The 22,110-nt window shown below is 43.7% G+C and overlaps 1 protein-coding gene across 8 annotated transcripts in view; it reads left to right on the top strand.

Annotated features, from left to right (window-relative positions):
- Positions 1 to 22,110, top strand: part of SIPA1L2 (signal induced proliferation associated 1 like 2) — a 213,412-nt gene that overhangs the window by 107,706 nt on the left and 83,596 nt on the right. For all 8 annotated transcript variants that reach the window (XM_041748992.1, XM_041748995.1, XM_041748993.1 and 5 more), the window contains 2 exons: positions 15,940 to 16,073; positions 17,745 to 17,933. In XM_041748992.1, coding sequence (XP_041604926.1) covers positions 15,940 to 16,073; positions 17,745 to 17,933 — 323 coding nt within the window. The remainder of the gene's footprint in view (positions 1 to 15,939; positions 16,074 to 17,744; positions 17,934 to 22,110) is intronic.

Here is a 22,110-nt window from a genome sequence, read left to right as displayed (position 1 = left end):
AATCCTTCGGTTTTCGAAAGGATTTCATGGTTTTCGAAATTCTTTAATCCTATGTGAAATGGATTTTTCTTTTATTTAGATTTTCAGGCTTGAAGGATGCATTCCTCAGAAGTCATAGAGTTGAATCCTCAGTCTTTATATGAGTGTCTTCATTTTTCTGGGGACATGAAATATGGTCTATTGAAGATACCTGCAGAAAAATAGGTCCAACACACCTGTCAACCACACGGGCTCCATAAAACAGGGTATTGGGTGTAGCTTGCTACCGATGCCCCTGCCTTATAGGGCAGCATAGTTTTCGGGGCTATCTTGTCCTGGTTTCAGTGTCACTGGCCACCCTCCTGGTATGCCCAGGTGTCACCTCCCAGTGCACCTAAGGAGGTCGTAGGTGGGCCCTGCCAGTCTCGTGAATAAACCGACCTGCCACAGGTATGGATCATGGCGAGCTGACCTTACTTGGGGTTTGTTTCTTCAGAATATTTGTGCGTCATCTTGCCATGTACATTGTGATTGTTACATCCATCAGTTTTTTTCCTCATTTTAGTATCAATTCAGATTTAACCAATCTCCTGTAATCCTAATATTATGAAATCATAGAAATGTGTAGAATAGCCATGATATTGGATGAGCTGTTTGGCTAAATAGGCACTTGCTTTACAACTGCTCATACATATTTGAGTTACGTTTCCCTTTTCATTCTGATGACACAAAGGGACTGAAATTATTCCATCAGCCTGTCTTGCTTCCCCAGGTGTGTCCCCAGCTCCCATTTCAATCATGGCCTCTGGTTGAACTCAGAGAAACCTGGACTTCCTTTTTAGTCTGTGCTGTGAAAGAATGCATGGCCCTCATGACTGTATTGGTCCAGGGGCAGCACATTATACTACACTGTTCAAAGATGGTCTCTAGGTGGAACCTAGTTATTTTTGGAAAGGAAGGCCATGAAGAAATAGGCTTCCCCATTAAGACCCTTTAATTGACAAAGCCATGGCTGTCCATGCCAGCAATAAAATAGTCTACTGGAATTTTTATACCCTGAAATCCTCAGGCATGGAGTCATTTTGGCTAGCTGAGTTTTGTAAATAGTTTGTGGATCACCCTTTAAAATACCAAAACAGGGGCAGCCTAGGTGGCTCAGCAGTTTAGCGCCTGCCTTCAGCCCAGGGTGTGATCCTGGAGACTCAGGATCGAGTCCCACGTCGGGCTCCCTGCATGGAGCCTGCTTCTCCCTCTGCCGTCTCTGCCTCTCTCTGTGTCTCACGTGAGTAAATAAATAAAATCTTTTAAAAAAGAATAAAAAAATAAAATACCAAAACATAAAAATAAATAAAAATAAATAAAATACCAGGACATAAAAGTTGCAGATGTGTGTGTGAATGTGTATTTATGCAGATACTTAGTACCAGCATCTCATCCATACAGTGGTGTGTGTTAAGTACACGTGTATGTGTCTGTGGAATGAGCAGTGGATGCTTTCTGCAGCCAAGGTCACCACCAGTAATGTCCTTAGGGTCTGTTCCTAGAGATAGTTTTAGGTGCTGGATTCTCTTAGTTCTCTTGACTGCATTTTGCAGATTTCTTCTTGAATGGTCAACTCTCACTTCCCGGTAGTTTTGAAAAGTGTCTGTGACTGGTGTATTTCTCCTGCTTTTTCTGATTTACTGCTTAGGGTTTGCCAGGGCATTGGAAATAACATCAGCAAACTTGTTAACTTTGAATGTGAAATTCAAAATAAGCTCCAGTGAAGATCCTGAGGACAGATACCCTGTGAATTTGGGCCCCCCAGGCATTGGGCTCACTCTGGTTCTGGGCTTTGCTGTGGACCTGTGAATGAGCGAGGCAGGTGAAGTCAAGGACCCTCTCTGCAAAGCCTGCCAGATAAGGGTGTGGAGCCGCAGTCCCTGAGCTCGCCTTGTCATCAGTGTTCTGTGGTGCTGGGCTGTGGAAGTGCTGTTGTCCCAGCTGATGGATCGGAGGAGAGAATATGACCAAGCTGGCCCCTCTGCTCTTGCCTGCAGCCGTGAACTCTGCCTGCTTGCTCCTATTTTTAGCTCTTCCCTGGTGGGCCAGTGTGTCTCAGAATGAAATTGGCTCCAGCGGCATCTGCGGCTGCTGTCCTGCCTGGTCCCACTGCAGAGCCGTGAAGGACTGGAGGCTGGGCAGCCACCCTGGTCCCCGGCGGTCAGTGGGCCATGGTCCCCCACTGTGTGGGAATGGGGACAGGCAGCCAGCTCAGTCCCTGGCTTCAACCTCTAGACTCTTATCTGCAGACATAGCCCCAGTGGCAGAAACATCGTTGCTCGACCTAAAAACAGAACCCCTTGGGCCGCCTGGCCCAGATCGGGTGTGTTTGTAGGGAGCTTTGTTCTCCTTTCTCTCTTTTCCCTTCACTCAAAAGTTCTTCTCTTTGGAAGCAGGCACCCCAGGATCTTTTGATACTTCCCAGAATCGCCTTTTCTTTTTCTCCATTCTCCACCGTTCTGTGTGAAATTTCATTTTCAAAAGAATTAAGTGGCACCCAATTGCTGGGAAGGGTTGAAAGTACCGAGCCTTAATGATGTGGTTTACTCTTTCCTGGGTAGTTAGCGTCGAGTGGCTGCGATTGATGGCGAGGTGCGCTCTGCTAACACAGGGCCCCTGAATGGCTTGTTGAGAACTCTGCAGAAGGATTGATGCCGCGGGGTGGGGGTGGCGGCAGCCACAGCAAACTGTGGAGCTCCATCACTTCTGGGCAAATCCATCTGTAGCCTTCCCTGAAACAGCTTGTTAAGGAAGAGTGGGGTAAGACTGGAGTAAGCACAGGGAATGCTGGAGAAGGTTCCTCCCTGTTGCTGGCGATGCCCATGAAGAAAATTGGGTACTGCCTGCCGTGCTTCTGTTTCCCTTGAAGTCCCAATGAAAGTACAATTTCCCTCTTTCCATTTGTGAAGCAGACCACGAGGAAGGGCCCCTTAGACAGGTGTTCTGCTTGTTCGAGTCTGTTTGGATACCCTTGAGCTGGCACACTGGCCAGCTTTGCCTCCTTCTGGGCCCCTGGGCACTTAGAGCCTCTGGTCAGCAATGGGCTGTCCCCAGTGGGGCCAGAATGGACAGTGGAGAAAGATAACTCATGGGTCCTTGTGTGTCTGTCCATCAAGTCTTATCTCATTTAGGAAATTGCATACCTGCAGTTACTCAGGAGTTCTAAAACTGTTCTCTAAAAACCTTAAGAGAATCTTAATCTTAAGAGACTCTTAACCACTCTTAACCTCAGAAACAAACTGAGGGTTGCTGGAGGGGAGGTGGGTGGGAGGAATTGGGTAACTGGGTGATGGGCACTGAGGAGGGCACTTGATGGAATGAGCACTGGGTGTTATATGCAACTGATAAATTATTGAACACTACACCTGAAACTAATGATGTACTGTATGTTGGCTAATTGAATTTAAATAAAAATAAACAAACAAACAAACAAACAAACAAACAAACAAAATGTTCTCTACCTTCAGATTGCACAGACCATAACAGCTATAACTCTAGAAGGCAGACTATGTCCTTTTTGGATAATGAAAGAAAAGTAATGGATAGAGAATAGGATAAAGCTGGGTCTCTTTGGTGACTTTGGAGTGAAACGTGGCTAAGTGTTTGAGCCTTTGGGACCTTGTTTTACCCAGGTACAGGAATGTGTCTGCTTCATATGGGGGAAATTGACTAAAATTGACAATATAAAAAATAAATAAATAAATAAATAAATAAATAAATAATAAATAAAATTGACAATATACCTTTTTTTGGTCTAGAATTTTTATGTGGCATAGAAGTATTACATGATCATTATAGGAAAATAAACAAAAGCGAAAGAAGTAAAATCATCCTAGTCCCTAAGAGATAATCACCATGAACAGTTTCCTCTTTATACTTGTAGGCTTTTTCTGATGCAAATAAATTTATGTAAATGGAACCTTCTATTGCTGTGTCTGTAGAACTTGCTTTGGATGATCATCATCCTTCTGTGTTATTATGTGTAGAGCTACATCGGCATTTTACAAGCCATTATCAATTATCATTATCTGCCTTGGGTGCACGAGTAGACGCTAGGTATTTGCCAACCATGATCTGGGCAGAAGAGCTAATGATGGTATTTGCTTTATTTCAGAGAAAAACCCATCAACTTGATAGAAGCACAGTGATAAAGGGACATCTATTTCTTACTCTCCTAGATGAAGTACAGCTGCAAAACACCTCCTGTCAAATATATTGGTGTTCATTTTAACAAAAAAATCTTTATTTTAAAAAAGTAAATTATAAAAGAGGTTTTAATTTTATGAAGTTTGAAAAAATATAAAAATTGTCCTTCTCTACTTGCATGTGGACTGTGCTTAGTGACTCCCTTCTAAGGGCTAGTGCATGGAGAGGGGAAAGATTGCCGTGGAGAAGTCTGGAAAGCACCTCCCCAGCCAGGGCCTGAAGGTCAACATCAACATTGAGAGGTCATGCGGTTAGTTTATACCCTTGATATGATGGGAACGGCATTTCTTGGGTCTTCCTCCAAAGCCACAACCTCAGTCTGATTAGGGAAATACATTAAACCCCTGAGGAGGGGAGGGACATTCTACAGAATCCTGACCACTTATCAAAATTGCCAAGGTCATCCACAACTAGGAGAGTATGGGAAACTGTCACAGTCTAGGAGAGCCTGTAAGAGACATGACGAGTACCTGTAATGGGGTGCTCTGGATGGGATCCTGGAAGAGAAAGGACACTAATAAAGCAGAAAACTGAATAAAAGATGGACTTGATCAATAATAGTGTCAATACTGGTTCATTAATAGAGTGAACTTACCAAAGAAATGTATGATATTAACAACTAAGAAAGTGAGCTAAAAGTATATATAGAGAGAACTCTACTATCTCTGCAGCTTTTCCACAAATCAAAACCAGCTTAAAAATAGTTTGCTTAAAATATTTTTAAATATAAGTCATAAAAATTTTCATATGTTTAATATGAGAATCTTTCCAATTACATGAAAAAGAACTTATAGGCAGTTCTTAAAAGTTCTTAAAAGTAACAAACCTACAGATTTATGTTACTTCATTAAACTCTTCAGGATTCCTGCTGTCTCCACAGTGTGTTTCAAGTAGAGTGAAAATGTCAAGATGTCAGTTTGCCACAGCCCTTTCTATACACATCCGTGGAAGGCCAGGAATATTTTCCTCAAACTTACCTACAAGAGCAGGGTAATTATTAGGCTGTAGAATTTACACTTTCTTCTTCATTATTGAAATGCACAGACTTCCCCTTTGAATTTCCCCTAAAATCTGCATGTTAAGGCCAGGTGGCTGTGGGGTGCTGTCTGGGATACCCTGAATTCTTGGGCTCCCACATGTCTGCTGAACTAACTCTGAAGAAAGCTTATGCCCAACTCATTTTTTCCCTTAGGATTTTCTATAAGTCCAAGGAAATAAATACATATCTTTTAGAAATCCTCTGTAAAGGAGCTGAATTGGTTTTTACAGGGCAGGTTTTGTAGCATATATGAAAAGCTAATCTTAGTTTGAACGGTTGTCTCCCTTCTGTCTGGTGCTTCAGAGGTTTATAGTTCCATCATTCACCTGTGATTTCTTCTCTTCTGTTTCTTATAAAAAGTAATATGCTGGAGAAAACTTTGATTTTCTCCTTCCCATCGTAGCTTTATAGGACTTCTGAGGTGTGTGCAGATTAGAATTCTTTTTGGAAAGATCAGAACTTTTTAGAGAAGAGTTTTTAGTTGCCTCCAGGTGGACTGGGCCTCCAACAAAAGCCATCTCCTCCCCATGGTGTAGGGTGCAATACTGGCCTTTCCAAGGTCCATTTCTGCCCCAAGATGCTGACCTTTAAGCTTTGAAGGCCATCCTATGTCTGTGCTTAGCCCCGGGCTGGGCCATTGCCACAACCTGGGGATAAACTCCTCTGTTGGATCTGCAGCACTTCCAACAGTTCTTTCTAGAATCTCTTTTCCCTAAGAATCTTCAAGGTCACGTCTTTATTAACTACCCTCAACTGGCTCTGTGTTTTCTCCAGTGGCCATTTTTGTCATTAGTATTTTAACAGAAGAATAATATTTGTGCATACATCTGCTCAATGAACAAATAAAAGGAACGGGTTCTCCCAGAATGTGTGTAGTGAACCTTCCCACCTGTCTCGATACCAGCTTCCTGTTTAATGACTGGAGATTTACCTTTTTGCTAATAGAAGCGCACATGTGTTCTAATTGTGGTCGGAGGCCTGTGACTGGTGGGCAGGGCAACACAACTTAATGTGAGGAGCCCAGACCTTTCTGAAGCCAGGCTCCTGGGTTCACATCCCAACTCAGCTTTAGACAAGTCCTTCAACTCCTTTGTGCCTCAGTTACTCGTCTATAAAATGGGATCCTAATAAAAATATCCCCTATGACCATGCCTGTCACAAAACAGGCCTCCTCCTCCCCCAAGTGGTTCTTAAATAAATGTGTAAAACCTTTCACTCTAGAAAGAAACTGTTGTCTGTACCACTGGTGCCACATTTCAAGGGGCAGTACTTTATTTTAATGATTAAAAAGGTTAAAAAGATAAGGAGGAAAAAAGTAGAACCATATGGCAGGGGGCCCTGTGGCAAGGTGTCTGGTGAAATAATATGCCACCCCTTCCAAACACATTCACTTAAATTTCACAAATGTTGCAGTTGTGGGCCGCTGTGTACCTTTACATATCAAATGAATCCCATGCCTAAGTGATGCATGGCTGCATTTGCTTTGAATTTCATGCCTGGTGGCTTCTCCCCCCACCCCTTCTGGTTTTAAATAGTCACTGAAGAAATTAATAGGGAGTTGGACACTATTAAATTCATATTGGGTGAACTGAGTCCAATTTAATAGGACTGTTCTGGGATGCAAAGTCCTCCTCCTGGAGGGGACACAGTCGCTTCTGCTCTTCACCTCTCTGGCTGGCCAGTGTGAACTCCACGAACAGAGCTCCCATTGAGGCCCAGCCAGCTCTGAGCAGGGAGGAGCTGCCCAGCTGCATGGGAGATCCAGCTTCGTGGGTTATAATGATATCAGTTCCATGCGGCTGGCAGTGGGAAACTCTGGCTGGCAGCTCCCACCTGTTGCCGTGTTTTAGGAACTTGGAGAGAACTGCAGAGTTCCTCCTGTGGACCCTCTGGCCTCAGAGTTTATCAGGAATTGATTATTTGAGGAAGAGGAAATAAGGTTTTGTTTACTTCCCTAGGAGTAGAGGAATGGATACTGTAATATTTCGGTGCAGTGTAACTGATGTGGTGGTTAGACTTCCTTGCATCTTGGTACAGCAAGTTGGAAGTCTGAGTCTTTGGAACATAAGGTCTTAGAACACCTGGAAGCTTAGTGAAACTGACCTACCTCGTCTTTGTTCCAAGATTTATTTCACTCTTTACCATACTTAGGAAATACAGTGAAAAAGCTGGACGATTGCCCCTTCCTTGGCTTTTCCACAGTGCATTCTTCCTTGCTTTCCTAGTGTTCTCTTCTTCCTCTTGTAGTAAATAACTCTCAAAATTGTGGATTATTGAAGGAAGCCTTTGACGGCTGCCTTTTTTTTTTTTTTTTCCAGTCTTTCCCTTTTTATTCGAGGTTTTCCTACAACGGTGTCTCCCAAGATACTGTCCTTATGTTCAGGACAGATTTGTTGACTCATCTGTAAGTTGTGTTCATTTTACCATGCATTAATTTATTTTTAGAATTCAAACTTTCCATGACTCTCAACACCCTTTGCATGAGAGAGTCCTAGACCAGCCCACCAAGGTGAACATCGTCTGTGTCACCCTGCAAGACCCCGAGCAAGTCATCTAGCCCCTCAGCTTCAGGAATATTATCTGTAAAATGGTGATACCTCCTCAAAGGTAGGGAGAAGGAAATGAGTTCATTTATGTCAGGTTTATTAAATGTTGTTATTTTCACTGTAACACCTCATTCTCAAACTTAGCTAATACTTTGGTTAAGTTTTGGTCAAAGGAGTCTTCAGAAATGCAAAAATGCATCCTTTTCTCCATCATGGTGAATTCAGTAATTTAATCCATGAAACATGAACAGGGAGCTTGAAACTTCTTGAAGTTATCTAATGACTCTTCTATTATTATCTGTAGAAGCAGGCCCTATTGTTCTATTCATCCATCCATCCATCCATCCATCCATCCACTCATTGTCCCTTGTTGACTTTTTCTCTGTAAGTCTAAGAGAGCTCTGAACAGGGGAGCTGATCTAAAATGCATACACAGGATTGTTTAGAGGCAAAGGTTAAAGAAGATAATCGTAGGTGGGAATTTAGGCAACAGCCACCTGCAGCCATGGATGTAACCCAGAGAGGCAGTGAGCCAACAATTAAGCAATCCACTTGCTGTTGAAAGAACGAAGAAACATTAAACTATGTTTTATGGAAAAATAGCAAGAAAACTGCTTTTCTCCATGATGGAGGAAAGCTTCTGCTGTGTGCATTCACGGAGTGAAGGGTGCAGGGCCCAGTCCACAGTCTCTCGTGACTTTGGAGGACTTGATAATGGTGGCTGGGCCATGTAGGGCTAACATCTAAGAATGTAAGGCAGAGAATTGTGCTTTTACATACCTGACCTCAGGAGGCCCTGCAGAATTGAGATCCTCATCTATTCAATTCATTAGTGATGAACCTGATAAATGTTCCTTCCAAGATACTGCAGTACCTGGGAATAGCCTTTGGGCCCTGATGGCAAGTGGCCCTGCCTTTTTTTTTTTTTTTAATTCTTCTGAGTTAGATTTTTTTCTTTCCTAACTACACAAAATGCACCACAGAGATAGATGCACTGAATCTCATTTCCTACACTGCAATCTCATTAACCAATTTTTTTGATCTCGCCCTGTTGTATTTGCATGATATGTGGATTTTCATTCAGCTTTTCTAGTCTTTTCACAGTTTCCATTCTGCCAAGGAAGGATTTTATTTGATGCACCCTTAAAGCAATTTTATGGAAATCATGTGCTTGGGATAAAGATAGTTTCCAGTGGATGAGGGGGACTTGCTCATTGTCCTCTGCCCTCAGATGGATAGTATCACATGATGCAGACAAGCAAGCTGAGCTGTCCTGAAGGGTGTCATTTGAAGGGGTCAACTTGGCTCCTCAGTGGAGACTTTGGAGGGAGTGCATTCCCTGATGGTACGTGGAAGCTGTATGCTGTGCATGTTACGCTGTGCAGCAGGAGATTGTGACTTCTTTCGAGACATATCCAGGTAGCCTGCTGTCTATTCCCTGGCAAACTGAAAGCATTGAAGGACCCCCCTGGAAAACAGCTAGGAGGCCTCAGAGCTGGCATGCTCAAAGGTGTGATGACTAAGTGGCAGGAACGTCAACTCTCTGCTTGAATTCAAAGAGTGTGTAAAATGGAGAGAGAAAAATTGAAAGTGTGGGGAGGCAGACATAAAATAAAAAAAGTTCTTTCACTAATTTGCCTGCCATTTTTGGTGAAAAAGGCAATATCCAAATTTTGGATTCACCCAGATTTTTTTTTTTTAATATACTTCTTGATAGAAATAATTAAGTAGGATATGTGCCACTGCATTCTTTAAAAGACTACCATGAATGGGATCTAGCTTGTCTAGGTGATTATAGGTCTGTATTTTGAGATTATAAGTGTGAATCACCTTCAGGCTGACCCTTGAACTTTATAGCACTGTTGGGCTCAAAGTCAAAATGCCCCATCATGCTGTTTATTTTATGTCCAGTCCTTTTTTGTTTGTGATTAGTTTTTTGTATAATATTCATGTCTTCCTTTATAATGGGCATCTCACTGTTTTGACTTTCACTTACTCCCTAGTCTTGAGGTTAAGTGCCCTTGTCCTGTCCTTAGCTGTGCTGTTATTCAACTTTCCCAGAATAAATCTTCAATCCACACCCCCCACTCCCAGCTGGGTGGGGCTGAGCAGTAAAGGGACTACTGCTTAAGGGTGGTAAGTATGATACATGTTTGAGTGGGGCAGGGAGCTCGCACTGAGGTTAAGAAGGGTTATGTAATTCACCCAGGGCTCAAACGGGATATGTTAGTATAGCCCAAATTCAGAAATCAGTAATCAGGCTTACTAGAATCACAGGTATTTAAGAGTACATAAGTTTGGAACTGCTAGTTTGGTGTGGCAAATTGGAGACACGTGTTTTCTCTCCTTCTAAAACATCACTAAGAATGATCCTGAAGGAATAACAAAGGGCATAAAGCCACAAAGGAGAGAACTAGAGAGAAGCAGTGGAAGACTAGATACACCAAAGCACATGGAAGAGCTAGACCAGTTTTGCAGATTGGAAAACACCACCCCTCCAGCATGGATGGGTGTGTGTGTGTGTGTGTGTGTGTGTGTGTGTGTGTGTGGCGGAGACCAGCCATCAGGAAGCCAGTTCATCCACTACAGAACCAGGTTCATCTGAAGAAGAGCTGGGGCAGGAGTGAGAGTAGGGAACTAATTAAATATGTTTAAAAAGCTGGGTTTTCTTTCCTGTCCCTTGTAGTCCCTTGACTGCTCAGCCCCACCTGGCTGGGGGTGGGGTGGGGATGTGGATTGAAGATTTATTCTGGGGAAGTTGAATAACAGCATAGCTAAAGACAGGACAAGGGCACTCAACCTCAAGACTAGGAAGTAAGTGAAAATCAAAACAGTGAGATGCCCAGCCTTGTGTCTTTATTTGGGCTAAATACCTCCATACAGGAAAATGGGAGAACTTTCAAGGAGCCATGGATGGGCTCAAGAGAAAAAGACACCCTGTACTGAGACCTGGGGGTTTCCCCGATAGAACAGCTGGGTCCCCCCAGTCAGGGCAACATGAAGTGGCCTGTAAAACAAGGTGGGTCACTATAGATGAAGAGAGGTATTTTATAATGATAAAAGGGTCAGTTCCAAGCACCAAAATCATGGCTTCAGAATAGGTTGAGGGGGGAAAAAAAACACAAAAACTGATCAAACAGAAAGGAGAAATAATCAAATCTCATATCTGAACTATCTATATACTAGAAATATACAAATAGAAATGGAAACTTTTTGAAAGATACTATTTACATTATCCTAAAACATCAAGGACCTTGGGCTAAATCCAAACAAAGATGTGAATGAATGACAGAGGGCTACAAAGCATCACTAAAGCCAAGTGCAAGCCTTAAAAGGTGGAGGCGACACGTTGAGGTTGTGGGTTAGAATACTCAGTCTGTAATAGAATTCGAAGTGTTTTGTAGGAATGGAATTAAGAATGATGAAAAATGGAGAACAAGAAGGAGAGTAGCTTTTTAAAATTATGTGCATATGAATATGTTAAAATAGGCTAGATGGGCCTTGTGACATTTACTTTGTGTGTGTGGCATTTTTCTTCTGGATTGTTGGTTCTCTCCATAGGGGATATTGGTGGTGCTTCCAGGGTACTTCATGCTTATTCGTGTCATAGAACTTAGAATGTGAAATTCTCTGTTTCCGATGAGTGCTAGCCCCACTGACTAAGATTTTGTGAAGCAGGCACTGTGCTCGATGTTGTTTCCCTCATATTTATCAGTGTCTGGTGTATAACTGAGACCTAGCCCATGCTCTGTATTTGCGTGAATGAATGAAGTGTGTGTGGTGGGCTGAATACTGGCCCCCAGAGATACCCAGGTCCTAATCACCAGAGCCTGTGAATCTTACCTTATATGTCAAAAGCAGCTTTCCAGATGTGGTAAAGTTAAGAATCTTGAGACCAAGAGACTGTGCTGGATTCTCTGGGTGGAATCTGAATGTCATCCTAAGTGTCCGTGTAAGAGGTAGGCGGAGGCAAGTCTGACAGAGCAGAATGCAGTGTGGCCCCTGAAGCAGGATCTGGGGCTGGACTTGAAGATAGAAGAAGGGGCCATGTGAACCAAGGTATTCAAGGAATATAGCTCTACAAGCTGGAAGAGGCGAGGAAACAGAGCCTCCTGAGGGAATGCATCCCAACCATCATCTTGACTGTGGCCCGTTGAAATGGGTTTGGCTTTCTGACCTCCAGAGCTGAGACCATTAGTGAGTGTTGCTTCGAGCCTCCATGCTTGTGGCAATTTGTTATAGCAGCACTAGGACACTGATTCAACATGTGAGTTGTAATTGGTGTAAATATTTCAAGAAACTATATTGCCCCTCTCATGAGGGCAGGACCTGCTACATTTCTGGTCCCAAGACCTTTCATACTGCCTTCTCTACTCACCAGCATGAAATGAGCTGCCTCCTTGTTTTAATTTTTTTTTTTTTTAAGATTTTATTTACTTATTCATGAGAGACACAAATAGAGAGAGGCAGAGACAGTCAGAGGAAGAAGTAGGCTCCCTGCAGGGAGTCCCATGTGGGACTTGATCCTAGGACCCCGGGGATCACCACCTGAGCCAAAGGCAGATGCTCAGCTGCTGAGTCACCCCGGTGTCCCTCCTTGTTTAACTTTTATAGTCTTGGTTGAAGTTCAGTAAGACCAGTATTTTTTAGCATTACCAAGGGAGGCTACTTTAGTTCCTTAGTTCAAGTACAATTTGTTAAGTACTTATCATTTATCAGGCCCTATTGTATCAGGCCTTGAAGACCTAAAAGTTGAAGGACTCAGCCTCATCTGGAGGTGAGGCAATTATTTGCAGTGATCCTTGAGTTGAGTCTTAAAGGATGTGTTAGAATGAAAAGTGAAGGATGTGCCAGGTCGAGGGGGCAAACGTGTGGGTTAGAGGAGTTACGGGAGAGGAGTCTATAGAGAGTTTGAGGTGATGTCGCTGAGGAACTTCCAGGAGAAGGTGGGTGGGTGGCTGGAAGGACAAACAGATGGACAGACATTCAGACAGATACGTCAAAAAACAGAGACAGAGTCAGAACAGACAGCCATGGGCTGACAGTGGAGACTTGGGATAAGAGAGGCCGGGGGTGGCTCACTCAGAAAGGATACCCCCAGAGCCAAGAGTGCCCAGCATGGCAGACAGGCCTGCCAAGGCTGTGGGGTGGGAGAGAAGGGGGAGGGGGAGAAAGCGAACACTTGAGGAGCAGGTATGCAGGGCTGGAGAGATGGTGTACGGGCTGGGGGGAGCATTCATGACTCCTGTCTTGTCAGAGACCCATCCACTGGCCAGACCCACTAGCTTTTCTCTCATCTACCTTCTTTTCTTCCCTAATTTTAAAAAATAAAGGTATACTTTACCTATGGTGAAACTCACCTTTTTTTAAGTGTAGAGTTCTAAGAATTTTGAAAAATGAATATGATGCATTGCCACTAGCACCATCAAGACGCAGGATAGCTCCCCCAGCCCAGAAACTTCCCAGGTGTTCCCCTGCGGCCTGCCCCTACCCCTGCCATGAGACCCTGGGTGCCCTGGTCTGTTGTGCCTGCAGCTTCTGCTGAGTATGAGAGCAGCACACACCATGTGATTTTTAGTTGTCAGCTGTTAGAATTAGTGATTTGATTCCCTTAATCTGGACTCTCAATTTCACCACAAGAAGGGGTTTTATTTAGTCATTCTTTTTTCTCTCTAAAATAACTTGAAGCAGGATTTTATTCACTTCTGCAGGATTCCTCAAGTGCCTAATAGGGAATTGATTTGAGAATTTTTGCAAGTAACTTGTCAAAGTGGGTTCTAGGAAGGAAGTTTTTTCATGATGATGACTGGTTAGGTTTTAGTGCACTTTCTGAATATTTTTCTTAATGCATTTGCCTTATGAAAAACTAGACAAAGAGGAAAGTTCTTGTCAGGACAGTTACTAACTGCAACTAAGAAAATCCTAAACTGATTTAAGTGTAAGGATGCATTTTCCACAGGATCTACTATAATGCCCATGGGTCTAATAGTCAATAATGCCAACTTTAACAAAATGATAATATACCTAGTTGTCTGAAGTAGACAGTTAACTTCTAGTCTCTGTTCACAATGAATATTTTTAAATTTTGTTTAAAACTCAGATTAACTGCTGTTGGATCAGCTCTCCTCAACCCCATACATTTTCTTTACAATGTGTGTTTGGTTTCCCTGGAGTTGTTCTGGTCTATAACAGTTAATCTGGCTGTTATTAGCATATAATTTACACAGGGGATGCGTTATGCATCAAAAACAAAGGCCTGTTTCCTACTGTGTAATTCCAGGACAATAGCAAGTCAATAACTCACCTTCCAGCCCCTAAAATAGCGCACTCACTGCTTGTAGCCGTCGCTCTATAAAGAGATATAATGACAGTGTTCATCTCATTGGGTTGCAAAAGGTAAAGGAGTAAATTATCATGAAAATAAAGAGGAAAAGAAATAAATGCCTTTTCAAGGTCTAGCTGGTAGTCTTCATTGGCTTTGGGTGATGCTTGCCCTGGCCAATGGTAGGCACTATTTTCACCCTGATTTCTTCTTCTGAATGACATTTCTTATTCCTTCAAAAATTAATGCAGTAGAAAATGTTATAACTAAAAGGCTTTCGAATACCTACAGTTTTCTTCAAGTTTATAAATACCTGATATATTTCGTTTTAACTAAAAAATGAAGAGTCAGGAAAGATGGGCCAAAAGCTTTAGGGTGACAGTCAGAAGGGATGAGCCTGGTTCTGCATAGAGGGTGAAAAAATTACTTGTATAAGTATACACCTTGGGGAACTAACCTGGCAGCAGTTCATTAAGAAATAAACACCACCTGGGGGTTTGTGTTTACCACCTGTTCCACATGGATTGATGGTATGATGGGGCTGCCAAGAATAGGTAAGCTGCATGAATAAACATTGGGGTAATTGATCTCTCTATTTTGTATGGGTTCAGACCACATCAGAGTGTTGTGTTAAGTCGGGCCCTATTAGAAGACAATACTTGAAAAGTTTGGTTGCATGGCACCTGGGTGGCTCAGTCAGCTATGAGTCTGCCTTCAGCTCACGTTGTGAGCCGGGGATCCTGCAATCTAGCCCTCCATCCAGCTCTCTGCTTGGTGGGGAGTCTGCTTCTCCTTTTGCCTCTCTCCCCTACTTGTTCTCTCAAATAAATAAATAAAATCTTTAAAAAAAAAAAATCCGGTCACAATGAAGTGTTTGGACTTCTTTCAGCAGACAGTGTCCAGAAGTGATTACTCACAAAGTATGAGTTTCCTGCCATTGGCAGATTTCAGGCTCATATATTGGCTTCAAGAATAGGAATTTGTCTTGGATTATGACCCCACCATGAAATCGCCATCCCTTAGAGCAATATACTGGGGGATTCCTATGCTAGATGGAAAAGAAGGCCCCCAAAATATGTTATTGCAGTAAGACTGTACAGATTAGAAACCCTGCAGGGCCAGTGGGTGTTTGTTTGTTTTGTGAAAGACATGATTAGCTGATAACGGTAAACCAAGTTAGAGTTAGTAGATACAGTTTGATCTTAGCAGCTAACGACCTTTTGTGTCTTTTCCGTCTGTTGTTAAATTCCGCTTTAGATGGCTAGGTCCTTTAGTGATCTCGTAGTGCAGGGGTGATGTTTGCCACCACACTGGGCACCAAGATTACCTGGCTAGTGATCTCGTAGTGCAGGGGTGATGTTTGCCACCGCACTGGGCACCAAGATTACCTGGCTAGTCCAAGTGCCCACACTCATTCAGAGAGGATAACCTTCCCAGCTGGAGGGGAACTGTTCAGTCATGGTCTTCAAGTAGTTTCCTCTTTCAACAATTTCTAGGAATGGCAGCACACTCTTTCTGGGGATGCAGTTTGTGTGATGCCAAAATCATGGCTGGGGATGGAGGGGGGGTGGCGGGAAGGTTCTTGCTGCTTGTGAGCTAGGAAAAAGCAGAATGGGAAGAGGAAGTAACAGAAGATGAGACATACGAGCACATCTGATTCAGAAACAAAACACTGTGATCACACACAGGGGATTGTTTCCCCAGACCCCTGTGATATTTTTTCAGAGATTTGACACAGAAGTCGAGAAATACCCATCTGGTCTTTTGTTCCTTTCTTTTGATGCCACCACTCTCTCCTGTTACAGAGCACCAGAACTACTTTGGAATAGATGAAAACCTTGGCCCCGTGGCAGTCAGCATCCGGAGGGAGAAGGTGGAAGACGCCAAGGAGAAAGAGGGGTCCCAGTTCAACTACCGAGTAGCCTTCAGGACAAGTGAGGTAATGGCTGCCTTGTGTCCTTACGGTCCTGAGGCTGGAGCTGTTACTGCATTAGGTTCTTTCAGATACTATATAATATTAATGATTATAGTATTTAAGATCATAGAGAAAGCTTATAGTATTTTATTCCAAATAAAAATTTGAAAACCTATCACAGATGTTAAGGGGCAATGATTTTACTTCCCTCTCCCATGATAGAATGGATAAAATGGTAAGAATGCAAGGTTTGGAGGCTCAGAGGGAACATACATGAACTGGACAATTCATGTCAGAACTTAGAAACCACTTCAAAATCTAATACAGGCAGGCAGTCCACAGTGAGGAGGGGAGTGTGGCAGGATGGCTGTGCACACTTCATCACATGGAGGCTCCTGCTTCGTGCCTCGTAAAACATGGGATTGTTGTACAAATGGACTGTATATAGCCAAATAGGTTAGAGATGCTGATGACAAAGAATGAGATCTGGCCTGCATGTAAGGTTTTATTCTTTTGACCTGTTGTAATTAGAGGGGAATATATCTGGCAAGTATTCCAGCGTGCGTATTTTTGGTTGGCTCCTTCCAGATCAGAGAGAGAGAGAAGAGAGGGAGAAGAGAACTGTTTGCTAGTGACCCGTGTATGCACGAGCCTGTGTTCCACTGTGTATGTTGCCAGGTGCTTCAGTGATTTGGGCTCTATGCTGAATAAATGGGAGATAAAGTTCCTCTCTGGCAGTGACATATTTTAAGTCACAGGCCTGTGGTGTCCAATTAAATAGCTTTTAGCACATGTGACTATTTAAAGTAATTCAAGGAAATTAAAAATACAGCTCCTCAGTCATGATGGTCACATGTCCAGTGCCCAGTAACCACCTGGAGCCAGTGGCTCCTGTATCAACCAGTGAGATGGAGAGCATTCTCATCATTGCACAAAACTGCGGGGCAGTGGTGTTCTAGAGCATCACGCACGGCAGACATCATTGCTACAACCGTCACCCTGACTCTGTAGACCACTATCAGTTCTCTTCCCAGAGTCAGAGTGGGTAGAGTCAGAGCGAGGTCTCTTGACTTGCAGTGTTGGGATTTCCTCTCTGGATGGCAGTCCCAGGCATTCATCACACATTTGAGGACCTATCACAAGTCATGAGGCAAAATTCAGTAGTAAGTAATCTCCTGAGCCCTGAATCACCCTGCCCCTGGGTGTCACTGGATGTCCCCATTCAGCTTCAGGACTCATCAGCAGTGGAAAGTTAAATAGGAGAAGAGAAAGGAATGGAACAAAAGTCAATGTGGAACAACAGGGCAGTAGGATAAGAGAAGGTAGGGCTAGGTAGAAGGTGCCCGGGGCCAGGACCAGCCCCATGACATCCAACTTCTCCTCAGCGTCCTCCTCTGGTCGGCCCGAGAGCTGCAGGAACATCAGGGTTCTGCCTGGCTCCCATCCTCCTCCAGGCACTGATTCAGCCCCCTCTTGCCTTCTCCCTGAGCCCTATGCACTTTTGTCATCTAAAGACTCTGGGCGTGTTGATTTTGCTTCTACCAGTTGAGAGCTGATGTCACTTTTGTCCCCCTCAGAAAAGAGACTTAACCTGCAAGGAAGGCAACTAAGAAAGTAGTATGCTTTCAAGAAGTCCCCAAGCATAAACACAAACTCTTCTGTGATGTTCTGAAGTCTTCTGGTCTGCCCCCGCAGCTTACCACCCTACGAGGAGCAATTCTAGAAGATGCCATACCCTCCACTGCCAGGCATGGAACCGCGCGGGGACTACCTCTCAAAGAAGTTCTGGAGTACGTCATTCCAGAGCTGAGCATTCAGTGCCTGAGACAGGCTTCCAGTTCACCCAAAGTCTCGGAGCAGCTTCTCAAGCTTGATGAACAAGGGGTGTGTACGGTGTGTGGGGCTCTACGTTTGGGCAGCAGCAGGTGTCTGTGTTTCTGAATGTTTTGGACTCTTCCCATCCATCTCTCTTTTAAGATCATTTATTTTTAATGCCTCAAAGCATGTTTCCCCTCCTCTGGTTGTTCCTAAGAAACACAATGGCTTTCTAGTGTAGTTCTCCTCCTGCTGAGTTGTGACCTGTATGGTTTTTTACCAAGGCTCTGGTGTGTCCTGTGTCTTGTGTCTCACAAGAGCACAGCTGATTCATGATTCTTAGAGAACAGTGGTATTTTTTCCAGGGTTTAAAAAACTCACATTGGACCTTTTCCCAAACTAACATTTATTCTTGTCCACTGTGTGAGGCATTCATGCTAACAGGTGGAAGTGCACATTGTGCATTGGGGACACTGATATAGAGAAGTAGTCCCTTCCCCCCTGGAGGGAAAGTAAGACCAAGACCTCTGCAGGGCAGATATGGGAGTGGACCTTGGGGAAGTTTAAATGCAGTGAGTGCCTTGGGAAAAGAAGAAAGAACATTTGACGGCACATCTCCTGAAGGAGGTGGCATTGTAACTGGAATTTAGGTAGAATTCCAGGAGGGGATTGGAAGGAGTTGGCTGCTTTAGGAACTCTGATGAGTTTCTTTATAAGCCAGGGGCACATCTCAGGAGGTTGTAGTTTAAAAAAAAAAAAAAAAAAAGCTAGAGCATATATAGACCTTGAAAGCTAGGCTAAGGAGTTTGCACATGATTTAGGAGGCAGTAGGGAGCCACTGAAGCTTTTTGGTAGGACAAGACAGGATCAGAGCTGTATTATATTAAAGATTATCCTGCTGGAAGGGAATGAGACAGGCTGGTAAAGATAAAGACTGGTGATGGGCTGGAGTTCAATTATGGGCCGTTGACATCGTCCCAGAGAGAATTAATGATGGACAGGATAGGAACAGTGGCCCAGAAGACAGGAAGAGATCTTTCAAGTGTCAGATGTGAGATAACTTGTAGTGGGAAGCTAAGAGGTCAGCATCCCAGTGTATGCAATAGATTTCAAATGAGTGGATTTGTTTTTAAATGCATGCTGTAAAAAAAAAAAACTAAAAAAATAATGTCTATTCCAGAATTTTCTAAGGAAAATTCTTTTGTCTGTTTTAGAGAGAATAGGAGGTATTTCTTGGTTGACCCAATAACATCAATGTGGTATATTGATGGTGTATTTGATACTCAGATGGCTGGAATTCCAAAAGTGATGAAATGGTAATTTTGTCTAAGAAATTAACACTGCACAAAATATATCACTATGCTTGCTTCGCTGTGCTTGGTGGATGAGGTAGCTTGTACCCTTGGGTTGCTGTGGAAACTCCCACAGATGGCCCATGTTCTGCAGGCCTGAATCCCAAAGTCCTCAAGGCCCTGAGAGACATCACAGCAACTAGAGTTGACCCTCTCCTCACAAAATGAAGCAAGTACTGGGGATGTCTGCTCAGCCGAATAGGTCCAGAAGCTATACTGGGCAATTTTTTTGTTGTTAATGAAGAGTTTAACTGCTTTTAAATGAATACCTTTTTGTAGTCTGATGTTAAAATTCATGCTTTCAAAATCAACCTCTGCTTTTAAGCAGACCGATGCATCGTTTACTCTGGTTGAATTTCGTATGGTTTTTCTTTGGCAGTTGTATTTGTTTGACTTTGGTATACTTTCTAATGGTGTACAGTGTGACATTGTCACTTACCCTGACCTCTTGATGGTGTCTGATTCCTATATGACATGAGGAAGAGATACTATTTATATTCATCCTTTAGATTGGAGGGCTGTTTTTTTTTTTTTCTTAACATCAGAGTTTTTAAAGGTTCCTTAAAAGTTGCCAGTAACCTGCTAGAGTGTTTGAGAATTGAATTTATTCTAGGTAGTGCTCTTTTTATTCACCTTCTTAATAGTAAATCTGCACAGGAGTGTGATGGGTCAGTTCTAGGGCACTGTTCTTAGCGGGGCGGGGGGGGGGGGTGTTAATCTTGAAAAGTACTGAAGGGATACATGGTCATGTGCTGCTTCCCTGGGGTTTGTAGCTCACAAACTGGGTCCAGCACAGTCACTGAGTGCATCGCTGTGTTCAGGACACTGGTTCATAAGCGGGAGGTTCAGCAGAAGTTTAGATCACATACATGTTCCATTCTTTACATTCGTTAAGATGTTTTGAGCAGAAAAACTCCCCTCAATGGAGAATGATAAAGGAAGTAATTATTAACTGAGACTCTGAAACTTTTGTTACTTTACATAAATTCACCTCTCAACCTCTCAAATCCCATTTTTCCTGTTTTAAGAGACAATCCTAACTTATAAAACAGATGACTTTATAAAATTATATAGGTCAGTGTAAAAAAAACTTTCAAATTATGGCCGCTCACTGTCTTAGAATATCATGACATCTTTGGCAGAATGATTGATTGTTTTCAGGCTGACTTCCCTCTTGTCCCCTCACCCTAGATATACATACATACCAGGCTTGCTTCAGGTGAAGTCATAGGAGTCTAAAGAAATGATCTAAATAAATGAGACTGCAGGCTTGCCAGGAGTAGGAGTCCTGAGAAAGCACCGGAAAGAAGGGCTTCCCAGCACACTCCAGTCTATTTGCAAGACATTTTTGAGGCTTTGTGGGTTTTGTCACCTTCATTTAAATTTAAATTTCCTTGTCAATGAGAACAAGACTTCTGTCCTTGGGAATAAGAGCACTCAGTTGTTATCCTGTTTTAGGAAGGAAAGGAAACGTACTGTGCTGGTTGTCTGTCTGGGCAGCCTGTCTGTAAGTCCAGCTTTCAGCACTGAAGCCATATGCAGTTTCTACAAGCATTTCTGGTTTCTAACAGCACTGATGATGCTCTGGAATCAGCCGAACTCCCGCCAGGACCATGGGACTGGCTGTAGTTCAGAGCAGTTAAGTCAAGGGCAGTGGGAAGGGTGAGAGTTTGGGGGGCTGCCCGAAGTCTGGAGGCTTGGATGCAAACCTGGTTCTAAGACAATTGGGAATTTTAGTACTTGGTAGCTGGAGTCTCCTCTTTGTTTTGTGCCCTGATTAACTGATTAACAGCAGTTCTGAGAACTGCTGATTCTGTGATACCACACAAGGAGGAGTGATGGTCGAGTGTTTTCATGAGGTTTGTAAGAGATTCAAGTCAGAGAAGTCTCTTCACAGTGTTTCATTCTGTTATTGCTTTAGTGGAATGACAGTCATTGTAGCAAGCAAACTCCAATTATTTGTTCCAAGTCCCTAAAGACAGTTCCACTTTGTGGGCTCCTTACAGTAAATGTGTGTGAAGCCCATGCCATGCTATGTGTGTGCGCCAGGACATTTTCACTGCAACAGAGCTCTGGTGGCTGTTGTGAATACTTGGGGGCTTTGAGATCTATTGGTACCACATACCCTAATTTTTATGGGCCTAGGGGCTTCTTGGAGGGAACACAGATCCAGTTCACAGTCAGGGTCTAGACTCTGCCCGGTTTGTCCAGTGTCTGGGAAGAAAGATGTGATGTGGATAGCACTCCAGCCAGCAAAGTAGGCCTGAGGAAGTCCAGTTCTCTGGGTGTTGGTCTTTGCCTGAATGAGAGCCCCCTAGGAATATCAAGTCCAGAAGACTCTGGAATCACATAGAGAAATTGTGCCAATCTGGTGAGCACTCTGCTTAATGGGCATGAGGCCATACCAGCCCAAACTGCAGGGCCTCACACAGCTTTGCTCTGGGCCTCCTCCCAAAAGGGTGGACGTGAGGAGGGAAAGGAGTTTCCCACTAGGGATGCCAGGGCAGACTGAGACAGGCTTAGACTGAGACAGGCTTCAGGAGCGGCCAGGGGGCTTGGAGGCTTCGGCAGCCCAGGATGCAGTGGCCAGATGATGTTGACACATGGTGCTGGCAGAGCCCTGTTGTGAGTGGCAGGTAGTGGAGCAGGGCACGGGCGGACAGGATGAGCTGCAAGGATGTGGAGGACAGTATGGCAGTCTCTGGGTGCAGGGAAGGCTGTGGAAGCGGGGATGGATGGGCGTTCAGGCCCGTGGGATGTAGGGGTCACATGCACTAGCGCTAACCATACCGCTGCATCTCTGTTGGACTCTCATTAAGGCTAGAGCCAGGTAACTGGAGAGAGTCGAAATCATCCTCTAATGGCAAAAGAGACGTCAGACCAGCATATCTTGG

The sequence above is a fragment of the Vulpes lagopus genome, chromosome 3 (assembly GCF_018345385.1).
Source record: "Vulpes lagopus strain Blue_001 chromosome 3, ASM1834538v1, whole genome shotgun sequence".
NCBI classification, from domain to species: domain Eukaryota; kingdom Metazoa; phylum Chordata; class Mammalia; order Carnivora; family Canidae; genus Vulpes; species Vulpes lagopus.
This window is presented reverse-complemented; position numbering and strand designations above follow the sequence as displayed.